General features: G+C 46.6%; 1 protein-coding gene across 7 annotated transcripts in view; it reads left to right on the top strand.

Moving 5' to 3' along the window:
* The window catches only part of LOC135921124 (uncharacterized), a 224424-nt gene that overhangs the window by 167962 nt on the left and 42176 nt on the right, over positions 1–14286 (top strand). For all 7 annotated transcript variants that reach the window (XM_065455444.1, XM_065455443.1, XM_070533410.1 and 4 more), the window contains one exon: positions 8594–8710. In XM_065455444.1, coding sequence (XP_065311516.1) covers positions 8594–8710 — 117 coding nt within the window. The remainder of the gene's footprint in view (positions 1–8593; positions 8711–14286) is intronic.

Genomic DNA, 14286 nt, shown 5'->3' with positions numbered 1-14286 from the left:
GATTTGCGCGTGAATGCCAGGACTGCACACTTAGTTGCTGAGAGTTGCAGGCCTCTACGGCGCAAGTACTTCGCCGTTATGGTAGCCGCACGTTGGAGTCTTGCACGCACTTGTGGACGTGTGACCCCAGATGACCAAATACAGATATCATCCGCGTACGTACTGATACGCACTGTTTCAGGTAGCTCGTCTGCAAGGCCCACCAGTATGATATTGAACAATATTGGGCTAAGGACACCACCCTGCGGAACACCCCTGCGAACGTCATGTCTATCAGTCTAGCCATCCGAAGTGGACATGAAAATAGTGCGGCCACTGAGGTAACTCTGCAGCCATGCATACATCCGGCCACCAACACCAATATCCTCAAGCGCCTGAAGAATCGAATGGTGGAAGACGTTGTTGTAGGCACTTTTGATGTCCAGAAATATTGCGCATACCAGACGACGGCGTCTCTTTTCCTGTTGAACAGAAGAGACTAGGTCGATCACACCGTCAATTGATGATCGGCCTCTTCTGAATCCATTGATGAAATCAGGAAGTCCACCACTTTTCTCGAGTAGCCATTCCAGTCTGCTCAGTACCATCCGCTCCATCACTTTACCGACACAGCTTGCCAAGGCTATTGGCCGATAATGTGAGAGATCATGTGGGCATTTCCCAGGTTTTAGTAAAGCCACAAGACGACTGCACTTCCAGTGATTAGGCACAGTTGCTGTGTCCCACGTAGAGTTGTAGAGCACCAGGAGAATTCCTCGAGCTTCTACTCCAAGATGACAAATCGCGGAGTATGTAATTCCGTCTGGTCCTAGACAAGTTGACCGGCGGGAAGAAGATATCGCAGCGTCGAGCTCGTGCATAGTAAAAGGTGCGTCCAGACGGTGATCACTAGATGACGGGAAAGTCAGTCGTGAATGGGTTGATATATCGTTCGAAGAGCTCACGAGTAATTTGCAGAAGTCATCGGCGACCTCAACTTCACGCCGGCCTTGCCGTATGGCCACAGCGCCAAACGGATGAAGCTGTTGTGGAGGCGAGCGAAGGCTTCGTACAATTTTCCAAATTCTAGAGAGAGGTTTTCTCGGATCCAGAGAGCCGCAGAATGATCTCCAGCGTTGTTTGTCAAGCTTGTCAAGGTGTCGCAGGACACCTTGACATGCTGAGCCCGGCGTGATGCAGTGACGTCTAATGGTGATTTGGTCCTTCTGTATTTCCGTTCTGCTCGACGCCGTATCGCGCGAAGTCGCTCGTACTGGTCATCAATAGATGATCTCGGTGAGGGTGCGCTGAGGTGTTTTGTTGTGTCACGTAAAGTTGCCGCGATGACATCTTCAATATTGGATGGTGCTTGGATGGCTTGACATGCATTGGTCACAGATTCTCGAAATGTTGGCCAATCGATAGAACGCACAGTGTGAGGAGCTGGGGGACGTAACCATTTCAGCTGAACATATGTTGGTAGATGGTCACTTCCATGGGTGTCGAGATCAGTACACCATCGTGTAGCAGACAGCAGGCTTTTTGAAACAAACACAATATCAAGACAACTGCTGTAGTTAGAGCCCCGAAGGTATGTTGGTGAGCCATCATTGATCACCATCAAGCCTTGACTAAGCATGAAGTCAGCCAAGTCTCTACCGCGGGCGTTCATCGAAGCAGAGCCCCACATGGGATGGTGGGCATTAAAGTCACCGATGACTTTGTGGGGACCCGGACAAGCTTTCAGTATGGACAGCAAATATGAACAGTCTATGCTCGATGTTGGGGGTATATACCTGCCAATTACTGAGAGTGTGCGCCGCTTGTACTTCAGCGTTATGCAAACGTACTCGTTGGAAGCATGTGCAGGAATGTCTTTACGAAGGCACGTTAAATTCCGACGAACAAAAGTGAGCACTTTGCTTAAATTGTGATCATTCTTTGACCACAGTGGCACATATCCAGATACACGTAGTGAAGACGTCATGTTTGGTTCACATATTTGGTATTTAAACATCCATTGGCGAAAGTCTGCGAGGCGGCCTCGTAGGCCTCTGGCATTCCACTGCATTATTGCAGATCTTCGTAATTGGTTTTCAAAAGATAGCGCCATGATGCCTTATTGTAGAGCCACGAGGAGCGGTTCCAAAGCATCTAGAACATGTAGCGCGGTCTTAGCAACCGGCGTCTGTAGTCCGCAGAGAAGTGAACGCATCGTAGTTATCAGGTGTTTCAGCATACTTCGTACATTTTCATTTTCTGTCTTATCATTCTCAACCACCTTTGCAGACACATCACCCGACGCGTTTAAGCCTGTTTGTTTGGGTGGGAGCGACGGCCAGTCAATGTCAGAGTCGGTCGGCGGAGGCGTTGTTTTATGCAGCGCATGTGTTCCACGTGCTGCTGCCGAAGAAGGTACGTCAGGCCCGCATCTTGATCGCAGAAGCAAACTTGGCAAGCGAGGAGCCTGCCATGCGGCCGATGGTCCATCTGTACGGGAAGCACTCTTGTCTTGCTGTCGTCTGTGTCGCGATCGACGTCTGCGGCGGCGTATCGATGTAGCAGCCTGTCTGTGAGTGGAGTTGTCCCGCACCAAGAAAGTTTATCTAAAGCAATTGGTAAAAATGGTGTGAATGTAAGATTATCTTTCGAAGCACTGACATTTCGTCCTTGATTTTCTGGCAGTCTTTTGATGTCGCTTCATGTGGACCGGCGCAATTGGGACATTTTAGGGCAGTAGCATCGTAGCTATCATTTTGATGGGCCCCTCCACACCGTTGGCATGTTACGCCGCCCTTGCAAGCTGCGCTTACGTGTCCTATTTCGAAACACTTCCGACACTGCACCAGTTTTGGCACGTAAGGGCGCACACGGTGTCTTACGTATCCTACTTTTACGTAGTCAGGTAATGTTTCAGAGTCAAAGACTATTTTAATACACCGGGATTGACCGAAGCGGTGAATCTGCACTATTGGTGCGGTGGAATTCAAAAGCTTCTGGAGGTCAGTGTCTGCAATTTCTTTGTCCACATCAGAGATAACGCCATTAGAGGTTCCTTTTCCATACGCAAAGAAGGAGCGCACTGGGATGTTTCCTAGTAGTGTGGCAGCCTTTAACGTATCCAGAATTGACTTGTTGTTCACGTCCACCGAAAGAATGTTCCTCCGAGCGTTAATTCTGATCTCGCTGACTTGGCCGGGCGCAATTCACTCAAAGTACTCCGTTAAGCTTTGCCTGTTCAAAGTATTCAGATCGTCGGTAGCTGTGGTAGGGACGTAAGCAACAGTGAATGATTGCTTACCACTGCCCTGCTTGGGCAGCGATTCACTGTCTGTTGACGTCCTCCTGAGTTTTCTCTTCAAACGGCGACCCACGGCAAGTGTGAAATCGTTGTCCGATTCCATTTCTTCAACCGTTGAGCTGTCGGAAGATTCAAGGGCGACAGCGGAAGGGCCAGTGCGGTCCCTTGTCTTCGATGCAGCCAGTGGTGGACGACCAGGGTCAAACGCTTGGTTGGGATTCCTATCCCCCATCCTGGAGGATGACGTTGTGCCCTTTGCACAGTCTCTGATGTTGAAAAACGTCCGAGACACAGGAAAATGAAGAGACCACAGCTATAGGCGTTCTTCTTCCGAGGCACTTCTTCTTCCTCCGGAGCTCCATCATTTGTAAATATACATTATTTTACACTCGTGGGCCTGCTTTCTTCCCGCAACATTTTGGTGGAGGTGCGGGGTACAACCACGGAACTTCGCAGCGGACGTCATCTACCTGCTGCCACAATGGCAAATCAACCGACACAAGTGACAACGCCTCGGCAGCCTGTGCCAACGGTCATCCTCACTCACCCGCAGGACCCGGCAACATTTTGTGGCACGGACAACGCCGACGTCGAGGACTGGCTTACGATGTACGCGCGAGTGTGCGACAACAACAGGTGGGATCCTACAATGATGCTTGCAAACGTAATATTTTATCTGAGGGGAACTGCGAAGCAGTGGTATGACACACATGAAGCTGACCTAACGAGCTGGGATGTCTGCAAAGAAAAAATGCGAGACTTGTTTGGCAGACCTGTCGGTCGTCAGCTGGCAGCAAAAAAAGAACTTGCGTGCCGCGCTCAGACGTCCACAGAATCCTATGTCGTGTACATACAGGATGTGCTGGCCCTCTGTCGCAAGGCTGATGACAACATGACCGAGGCAGACAAGATTGGCCATATATTGAAAGGTATTGCAGACGATGCCTTCAATCTCTTGATGTGTAAGGATTGTGCCACTGTAGATGCAATTATTAAGGAGTGCCGGCGCTTCGAACAAGCGAAGGGCCACCGCGTCACTCAAACTTTCGACCGGTTGCCCAATACCGCCGCGACATCTTCTTGTGAAGACCCGCCGCGGTTCGTTCAGCCCACAGGACCGGAAGAAATAACGCGCATCGTTCGCCGTGAGCTTGAGGCCATGGCCCTGGCTCCAGTTCGTTCAGACTGTCGGGAAAGCGTACCTGCTATCTCCCTTATACAAGCGGTCGTTCGAGAGGAAATGTTTGTATAGCTGGCCATAGAGAAGCGAACGAAATGGTTGGTTCGGCTTTTGTTCTCGACTGCCGCAAGGCGTTCATATGCCGTCTGGGCTGGCAACCGAGAGGCCGAGACAAGGCATACGGTCGGTTTTTGAGGGAGCTCGCGCGTCCCTTTTTGCCTATAGGCACTACAGAAGGAAGGCGACGGCCCTTGTTCGGGTCGAGCTACGTGACCTTTTGAAGAAAAGGCCAACCTATTCGAACTCGCTAGGCCAAAGTCATAAACAAGAAAAAAACTGCAACATGTGCTGCGAACGAGGAGCAGCGAGCGCCGTATAGTCCCCTGTCCACACCCATATGGGTGACTGCACCTGATAAAAAACAAAATAAATAAATAAAATGACTCGTGCAAACGATTTGTCTACTTTGCATGGAATCTTTGTCGAGAACAACGAGAGGGATGGTGTGGTACAGTCATAGACATCGCAAATTGGCAGTGCATGTCGTCTGCTAGGAAAGTGTCGTCTGTTAGGAAAACAAGTTGTGGGGCTTGCGGAATGGCCGCGCAGCGCATTTGTTACGAAATTGCTGTCCTGTCAACAAGCTTTGATGCTGAAATGTCGCACTCACGTATGCTCTCCTCCCAAGAGAATGCACCGCAACGCAAGACAGCACCGCGTTTTACCAAAGACGAAAAGAGCCTGCTGACGGCACTCGTGAATGAGTACAAGCATATTGTGGAATGCAAGGAAACTGATGTCACGTTGTTGACCAAGAAGAATGAGACATGGAAAGAAATAGCGAAACAATATAATGCCAATTATGGGATTATGCGGCGCGATCACCTGCAACTGAAAAAATGCTAGAACAACCTGAAGCAAAAACGGAAGGAGGAAGCTGCAAAAGAAAAGCAAGAGTGCTAGAAAACTGGTAAGCGCACATGTTCTGCATGACTGGCTCATTTAGGATACTTCTTATTATGCTCATGCGCATGTTCTGTATTCGGTGGATCAGTGCGTGACAGTTTGGCATGCTGAGCATAAATATGGTCTTGAGCACTAATAACTAGTGATGGCATGTGTAACCATTGGAGATGAGAAAATACGTCCGCAGTCATTCTTTCTGTGACTGCGGGAAGCACACCAGCATCAGGTGCAGGTGCTTCGCGATGAGCAGAGTCATCTTTCCAACTGCATGGCACGCGGTTGACTGAGGAATGCGTACCAGACTCCCGATGACTGTTAGAAACGTGGCAGCGCCGTAAAACATCACAGCCATCAGCAACTGCAGCATGAGAGGCACACAGGCTGTCCTCTGTTCTCCCCTCTTTCCCGGATAGGCAACATGGCGAGAAGTTGTCGCACGGCGTTCTTCTGGAATCTGCAACGACTGAGGAATTGTTCGTCGTCGTACAGCTCCATCGGATTACCTCGGTTACGTAGGGCAGGTCACGGAATTTTCAGTAAGAACTGCACCTCTGAAAGTGCTGTATCTACAGTGTGGCAAGCGAACTCGAAAGCAGCTAACCTCCGCGCGACGTCCGTTCGGGAGGCTGCCATGTTGGAATAACGCACGAAGTCAGTTTTAAGCTAGCCTCGGAGCAGACTTGAAACTTGAGCAGACTTCGACCCAGCCAAGTCGTTCGCAAGTCGTCCGCAAGCTCGAGCACAATTTAAGATGCGCGGCGAAGGTGTCTTGAGACTGCCAGAATTCGAGTTCGAGCCAAGTTAGATCTCTGCGTTCGGGGTTAGTGTGTCCATTTGATTTATGCAGTCTGCATAAGCTATTTGCTTACTTTGACAATCTTTGATGATTGTTTCAAAGAATTCTGCATTGCATGCGTAATGCATTGTACGCATAATCTTCACTGTGTGATGCACATACTGTGCATGACTTGAAAGAGCGTAGGTTAGGGCGTGTTGGTATTCCATAACTGAGGTTTTTATGCGCACGAAAAGGGACGAGAGACAGAGGCAAGATGTGGACACAGCGCTATATATATTAGCGCTGTGTCCGTGTCTTGCCTCTGTCTCTTTCTTTCTCTGTCCGTTTTCGTGCACTAAAAACTGCAATTGTGCATGACTATTTGCAGTACCCAAGGGTAGGTGTGGGAGGCACTTTTTTGTACGACTGGAATAAGGTGAACCTAACCTGGTGGCTGCAATGTCTGCTGCAGGTTTTGTTGCAGTCACACACATTTTGATTAAGTTTGAATGCAAAAGCACTCGTGTACCAAGCAATGGTGGCACGTTAAAAGACCATGAATGGTCAAAATTTATTCAGAGGCCTCTCCTATGATGTCTTGCATAGTCCCAGTGTTGCTATTGGGCTTTCCGTATTGTAGGAAACAACAAAAATGGGTACCAAATTTCCCAGAAACTTCCCAGAAATGCGGCATGCAGGCAGCCACGCCTCCATTGGAAGCATTTGAGCAGGTCTGAATAAGGACAGAAACTAGCATGATGCCTTTGATGATAATTTTTATTGGCATTTCCTTTCAAATGGGGCAATGACAAATAGTCACCTAGACTGCTTGACTTAATCGTGTTTCACTGCCTCTAGCGTTTTGTCTATCTCTCGCTGATCTTTTCCTGTACATTGACTAATGGATGGATGGATGAATGGAAGGTAGGAGTGTCCCCTTCGAAATGGGATGTTGACAGTTGCCACAATGCTCAGCCTTTTATTTTTGTTTAACTGTGTTGTAAGTTAATAAAATTTGCCATTTTCTTTAAATACGTCTTCCATACTTTTAATCTTATGTCACCTCTCTGCTGTTGAGCCACCAATCTTCTAATCGTTTTTTGCTAATTTCTACCACATATTTATTTACATGACTATTGTTATCTCTAAACCCTAGGGCCTCGGGAAGCGTGACTGTGCCCGCATCGACATCGGGATGGATACCATCACATTTTAGTATGAGGTGCTCTATTGTTTCTACAGATTCACCACATACAGAACATGGGTCTTCTTCTTCGTTAAATTTCTTTTTATAGCTGCGCGTTTTAAGACATCCTGACCTAGCTTCAAAGAGTAAGGCACTGCCTCTTGAGTTATCATAAAACGCTTCCTTCCTAATCTGCTGTTTCCAGTATTGATATAGTTCAATACTATGCTTCTTTTGCATTGAATTTATCCAATTTTTACCTTCCGCGTTTTTAACCTTTCGTTTGATGCTCTGTCTTTCTCCGTCCTCGTGTCTGGCATACTTACTGGTTAGCTTCTTATTTATTTTCCGCCATTGTGAGTCAACGCTCTTTCTGTATAGGTATTTAAATACCTTTGCTGCCCACCTGTTATGGTCCAATTTTCTCAGGCATTTTTCGTATAGGATTTTACTCTGAGCTTCCTGTGCTTCGAACGATGCCCAACCCATATCCCCCTGTACTGCCTCGTTAGTGGTTTTCCCGTGGGCACCTAGTGCTAACCTTCTCACAGTTCTCTGATTTACCTACTTCTAGTCTCGACTGAAACTCTGCCCTTAAACACAGGACCACATTCCCAAAAGTAAGCCCCGGCACCATGGTTTCTTTCCAAATACCTCTCAGTACTTCATACCTGTTGTACCCCCACAGTACCCTATGTTTCGTTATCCCGGCATCTCTTCACCCTTTTGCTATGAGAAACCGTTCGTGCTTTTCTGTGTACATCTGCCCTTTGTTTATCCATACTCCGAGATATTTGTATTCGGCCACTGAGGGTACTTTATGGCCTTGTATTGTAAGCTCCTGATCAGTTGTATCGTTGAAAAACATCCCACCGGACATATATTACCGGACCACCGGACAATAATATTAGTTAATGCTGCCACCTATGTTGTAAACTGTAACTAGAAGCAAACTGATTAATATACTCATCACCGGTTAGCACTTTGAGGTGTTTTCCCTTGACAGCTACATTCATGATTTGCCTGTTTCTTTATAAAATGCTGTGATGGCCGTACTCACTGACAGTAGAGAAAGTGTTAGCCCCATCAACGAGTCAGTCAATTAAAACAAATGCATCATGTATACGAGGCTCTCACTTGCAGCCACCCAAGCCCTCAAAATAGCCTTGCAGATTTGTGAGTGTCCTGTGTCACCACGTGCAGCCGCAAGCGGACATCTATGGCTGTGGTGCTATGGCAGCCCCCCCCCCTGGGGCGCCCCCCTGTCCAGGATGGAACAACTGAGGAGAGCAGCTCGGACACACAAGAACAAGAATCGGGGTGAGGGATTCTTCATTGTCTTACTGTACACATTCCGGGGCTAACGTGTGAACCACAGAGAGACACCAAAAGGTGCACGAAGGCATAAAGTTTCCTACTCAAATGTAGTGCTAGAGACAACTCTGGCACTGTGGTCATTTAGGCACTGTCAGAATGCTGGTTAGTAATTGGACTTATCTGATTTTTGTACTTGTGTATTCAGGCGTTCATGTGGCTTTCTTTATTATAATTTAAAGGTTATATGGCCTAAAGGATGCCTAAGGCTAGCGCCTACTCCCCTTATGTTGCCAAGCCTACAAGACATTCATTCATAAGACTGATCCTGGAATATGCCAGTGTGGTTGGGTTCCTTCACACAATGACTAACCTAGCAAAACTCGGAGTGCAAAGGAAAGCCATAAAATATATAGTACATAACTAGTACAGGCGCACTAACTCACCCACTCATCTTCTAGCTGCCTCTAGTCTAAAAACACTGTCAAGTAGAGCAAAACAAGTACACCTAAAGCTTTTATTCCATTGTCTTCATAACAACTTTAAAATAGACATGTTGAAATGCATCCTGATTTCTATATCTCTAACTGCACATCAAAATCATAACTGTATATTCTTACATCAATTAAGCATTTAAACATTCTTTCATTCCACTCACTGTACGAGAATGGGATCAACTGTACCCAACTATCACAAATTCCAAACCATTTTTGGAATTCACTCGTACAATTGAAGGCACTAGAGGACTAGAGTTGTGCAAACAATATGCTATGCCACTTCCCCCTTCTCCAGAATCAATGTTCACTTTTTTATTCTGTTAGCAATTATATGGACACCCCAGGTGCACTTCTGCTGTCACCGTGAGGTTCCATATAAAGTCTAAAGGCAATGAAATCATTTCTGCGGGCCGTATGCTGTATGTTTGAGTGAAAGCGTAAGAGGATGAGCCGGTAATCGCAGCTCAATCTTGTACATGCATGCAAGAAAAGTGAGGAGGAAGCACACCGTCTTCTGCTTCACGCAAGGCTCTGGGGGTAGGGTAGGGAGGAGAGATGCGTTCTACTCTGGGTAAAACCCCTTAATATTCGTAAAGTAGCGACACTCTCTTCTTCTGCCTTCACTTCTCCTCATTTCTCCTCTCTTGGCCGTGGCAGCGCCTACACCGCTCGAGCATAGCAGGCGACCTTTCGCACAGTAGTAAATGCACGCATGCTCGCAGAGTAAATGCACGCATAGCAAGGCGGTGCGCTTTATGCGTTCGCATTGGCTTTTCAGCTCTGAATAACTTGGTGTGCAGCATAGAATTTGTATACGGACAGATTTGTAGATGGTAATACAAATTCAGTGATAGCAGCTTTTTTTTCCTGTTTTAATAACTGTCTTTTAAAACAAGTATCTGAATGAGTGCCAATGCTGTGCCATGACGACCCCATATGTATCGCGTGTGCTACAATCAGGTATACAACACTTGTCAAGCGCGTGTTGCAAGATCTTGTTGCGAATGATTGTAAATAACACGTTTATGATCGAATGCCAACATCCTGACCTCCAGCTGACAGAGGGCACGAGCAATCGCTCGTTTGAAGGTTCGATAGAGTATTACAAGCTACATTGCCTCGAACGTGCGCTCTTGCCAATCTTCTAAGCATGCGCATAGGCTCAGAGTTGGGTGCTAGTGCTATCATATTCCGCATGCCTCAACGTTGACAGAAATACTGCGGCCGATCTTCGAGTTGGGACTCTGCGCACAGATAAAATAAGTTTTTTAGAATTCGTTCGTGAAGTGTGAACGCGATAACAGCACTTCACTCAGTCTCATACAAGAGCGTAGTAGGCTTGAGTAAATTTTTTCAGGTTAGTGACTTATCACGAATAACGTTTCATTGTGTGTTAGCTCATCCGTTCACTAAATGAAGTATTTGTCGCAAACCGAATTGCACTAACATACTGTATTTACTCGCATAATGATCGCAATTTTTTGTCAAAAAAATTGACGCAAATTCCGGGGTGCGACCATTACGCGAGTTAAATTTCCCACTAAAAGGAACATTTTCTTTTTTCATCCCGCATTTGCTGCGGGATGACAAGCAGGCGGCTGCTGCTGTCAGTGCGGGACACCAAAACAAAAATGGCGGCCGGCGGAGCAAGCCGAACGTGCTGAACGCGATTATTTTAGAGCGCAGCTCTTTGGCGTCCGTTCCTGGGTTTCGCGTCGTCGTCGGCGTTGTCGGCCTCGTAACCAGCTCCGCCCCCCTTCGCTGGAGTGGGAGACGAAGGACGCGAGCCGCGAATGGCGGAGACCAATGAGAGCGGCCCCTTCAGTGAAGTGCGCGCGCGATGCTGGTGTCATGCGGACCCTCCTTACGGCTCGATGCGCACTCGTGTCTGGTCTCAGCCGATCCGCTCGTTTCGTACTATCGTCTGCTCTCGCCCGCGCCTGTTTGGTTCTGTTGGGTCGGTCTCGTTCGCGTTTGTTTTGGTTGTTATTGTGTGAGATTGTTTCTTAATCTGATTGTATGCGCTATGCGAATTGTATAGTACTTTCTGGAAGCCATGCGGCACCAGCGATCACACTGGAACCTTTGACGAGTCATGTATAAACGCCGGCTCGCTTGATCCGCAGATCAGATTTTCGACCATTACCGACTCTGCTACATGTCTCTCTCAAATTCTTTGCTTCAAAATATCGCGAAATGGAAACACGTATAGAGCTGCGCTCAAATTTCGCATTAGGGAGTATCGTAATCGTCGGATAATTTTTTTCTTCTTGTGAGTACATTACGCGCACATTGAAACAGTTTCTTCCGTATCAGTAATGAATAATATTGTTAATATCGGCAAGTATGCAACAATAACGTAGCCATGTCCACTTTGAGGGGACAGAAACAGAGGTGGGCGCGCTTAGCTGCCAGTGACACAGAAACACATGGCGGGCATGCTGCGGAAACTACGGCATTTGTGTTCACTACTATCCTAATACGGCATGTTTCCGCTAAGGGTGGCCGAATATCTTAGCTGCGTTCATGGTGTTAGAATAGGTTAGGTGTACGAACGAGCCTCGCTGGCGCAGCGTGCCGCAGCTCGTAGTGTGCCCGTCCTTCGGCAGGCGGCGCGCCAAACTTGGGGGCCTTTGACGCAGCGCCCATGAACCATCGGGTAGGGTGAACGCACGCACGCACTGCTGGCTCCTTGCAATATATTATGAAGGCAAATTCAGCCTTAGTCATAACAAACCTAACACCTTGTGGTGCTTTATATTAAATGCTTGTCATGAAAATCGCAGGCCACTAAAGAGCTGTTCACTCTCGCTCGCACTGAAAGTTAGAATTGGCGCGAGCTGTAACAGAAGCTATTCTGTGATACGTTTCAGTGTTCCTAATATTTTATCCTTATATTAAGTTATAATGTGAGCAATGTTGTGTCAAATTGTGCAAAACGCTGTCTGTAAAACTGCCGACAGAGGACCACTGGAAGTTGGTGTCCGGAAACGAATGTCTTGTGTTTTCATTTGCAGCTGTTATGTGCGCTAGTTGCTGTGCAGGTTTCGGGCGCTGAATGTTGCTTTCATGGTTTGAAAAAAAAAAAAACACTCAATGCTGCATCACCATTTATTTCACACACATATCTGCAGTCACAAAAGAGGCCAGCTATTACAGGTTTTGCGTATAATTTGGGAGAGCTTCCGCAGCCGCTTTGTCGCATCAGATACAGCTACATTGCGCTATCTTCTGTTTAGTTCACACAAAAATATGTGGCATAAAAAAATACAGACAAGTAAAAAATCATGTGTTAAACAAGCTTAGCAAGCTTCCGCAGCTGCTGTGTTTTGTTTTTTGCATCAGCTTTTCTTTGCTTGCAGACTTGCCGTATTCTCGTTGCTATATGGTCACGTGGTAGTCACGGTGAAGAAAACAGCAATACGGTGGAATACAAAACTAGCTTTTATTGGGCGAACCTGGGCCCACAAAAACAGGTTACACTTATAGCACAACGATAGCGGCAAACACGGTCGGCCATCGTCGGAAATTTGATCAGCGGGTCAAGCGCGTCGGCTTTTATAGAGCAGTTGTCGAATGTTCCAGACTAATCGTTCAGACCCGTGTGCCTTCCACAAAGTTCTACACCATTCGCATCAGGTGATGAAATTAGATAACGTAAGGTTCGGCAACAACAGACAGCGGATAGAAGCATCAATAACTTTCCAGAAACTTCGGATAAATGCAGGCGCATGCTGTGCGATAACATTTGTAAGGTGGCGAATTGTGGTTGCCCGATAAAGATAAGTACACGTGTCAATATAGTGATGCAGAAGACATGCCATCATTTCTTCTTTGTGTTTGAAACAAGGAAAAGAAGAATGGTAGCTTTCGAGAATGGTAGCTTTCTACTGTCAATTCATAGACATTTCTGTGAAAAGTGTGCTTCTGAAATTCAGTCTCGGCGCTTGCAGGTGGAAAATGGTCCTACTGGGGTGTAATAGTCCACCTCGAGTTTTGCACTGAATTAGGGCACTTTCCTTTAGAGTCTGTGCAGCAGCTTCTCCAATAAGGCACTCTTTACATTTTGAGCATGTTGTACACTTAACAAGTTTTCGATACATAAAACCAGCAAGATAATAAATTATACAGTCAATAAGCTCTGGCTCTGTACATACATGATCAAAAACTTCTTCACACTCAGCTTCCGCATCCACTAAGCCATCCAGTTTTTGTTTTAGCTGCTGAAGTTGTGTCTTTTCTTCATTGTCAGCCTTAAATGCAAGCTTAATATCAGTCTGAATTATTGCATGCATATTATCGGCGGTTTGCATTTCGCAATTGCCAAACTTTGGTGGCTTGAGCAAACTATACACTAAGAGCATGTTATACATTTGCGGGAAAGTGGGCATAGAGGAGTAGTCATTTTGGCCACCTGCCTTGCGGATAATTCTGAAGAAGCATTCAAGCATGTCCTGATTGCCCATCAAGACATACCTGAACCCACACTCCTTGAGCAAATACCAAGAGAGTTCCAGTGCAGATTAAATTCACAGATTAAATTCCCTCTGTGGTCTGCTTGGTGAGGCAATTTTTACGGGAAATCTTTTCAGATAATACATCTTGCTCCCACTTGTTTAGCCAATACAGTAAAGAAGCTAAAACTCGTAGATCTTTGCTCCCTACAGTAATGCCTTCTCGCGGGCAGTTTCGATTGAGGGCGTCAAAGAGGTAATTGAGTTTCATGGTAAATTCCATCGTACCTTTCACATTTTCTAATCCTTGCATTCCCCTCCTCGAATAAAACTCCAGCCCTTTTGCTAGACTCCGGCTGAAAACTGGGTCGCCAGCTTAACACACATTTTTTCAGTGTTTGTTGGATTAATATGCGAAAATGTTAATTTAGGACAGACGTGTGCCAGGCCAGGTTGCTTCGAATCTTCAACAAACAATCTGTCATAGTGCGCCCAGTGCACCCATTCACCATAGACAACCAAAATCTTTTGTCAATGCAAGCAGTTCCGCACACATTTCAGGAGGTGAGGCACATTGGAAAAAACAAAAACATTGCGCTTGTCGTCAACAGTATGAGTCAAGAAGTGTTTA

The sequence above is a fragment of the Dermacentor albipictus genome, chromosome 2 (assembly GCF_038994185.2).
Source record: "Dermacentor albipictus isolate Rhodes 1998 colony chromosome 2, USDA_Dalb.pri_finalv2, whole genome shotgun sequence".
NCBI classification, from domain to species: Eukaryota; Metazoa; Arthropoda; class Arachnida; order Ixodida; family Ixodidae; genus Dermacentor; species Dermacentor albipictus.
The sequence above is the reverse complement of the archived record's forward strand: the minus strand, read 5'-3'. Positions and strand labels throughout refer to the sequence as shown.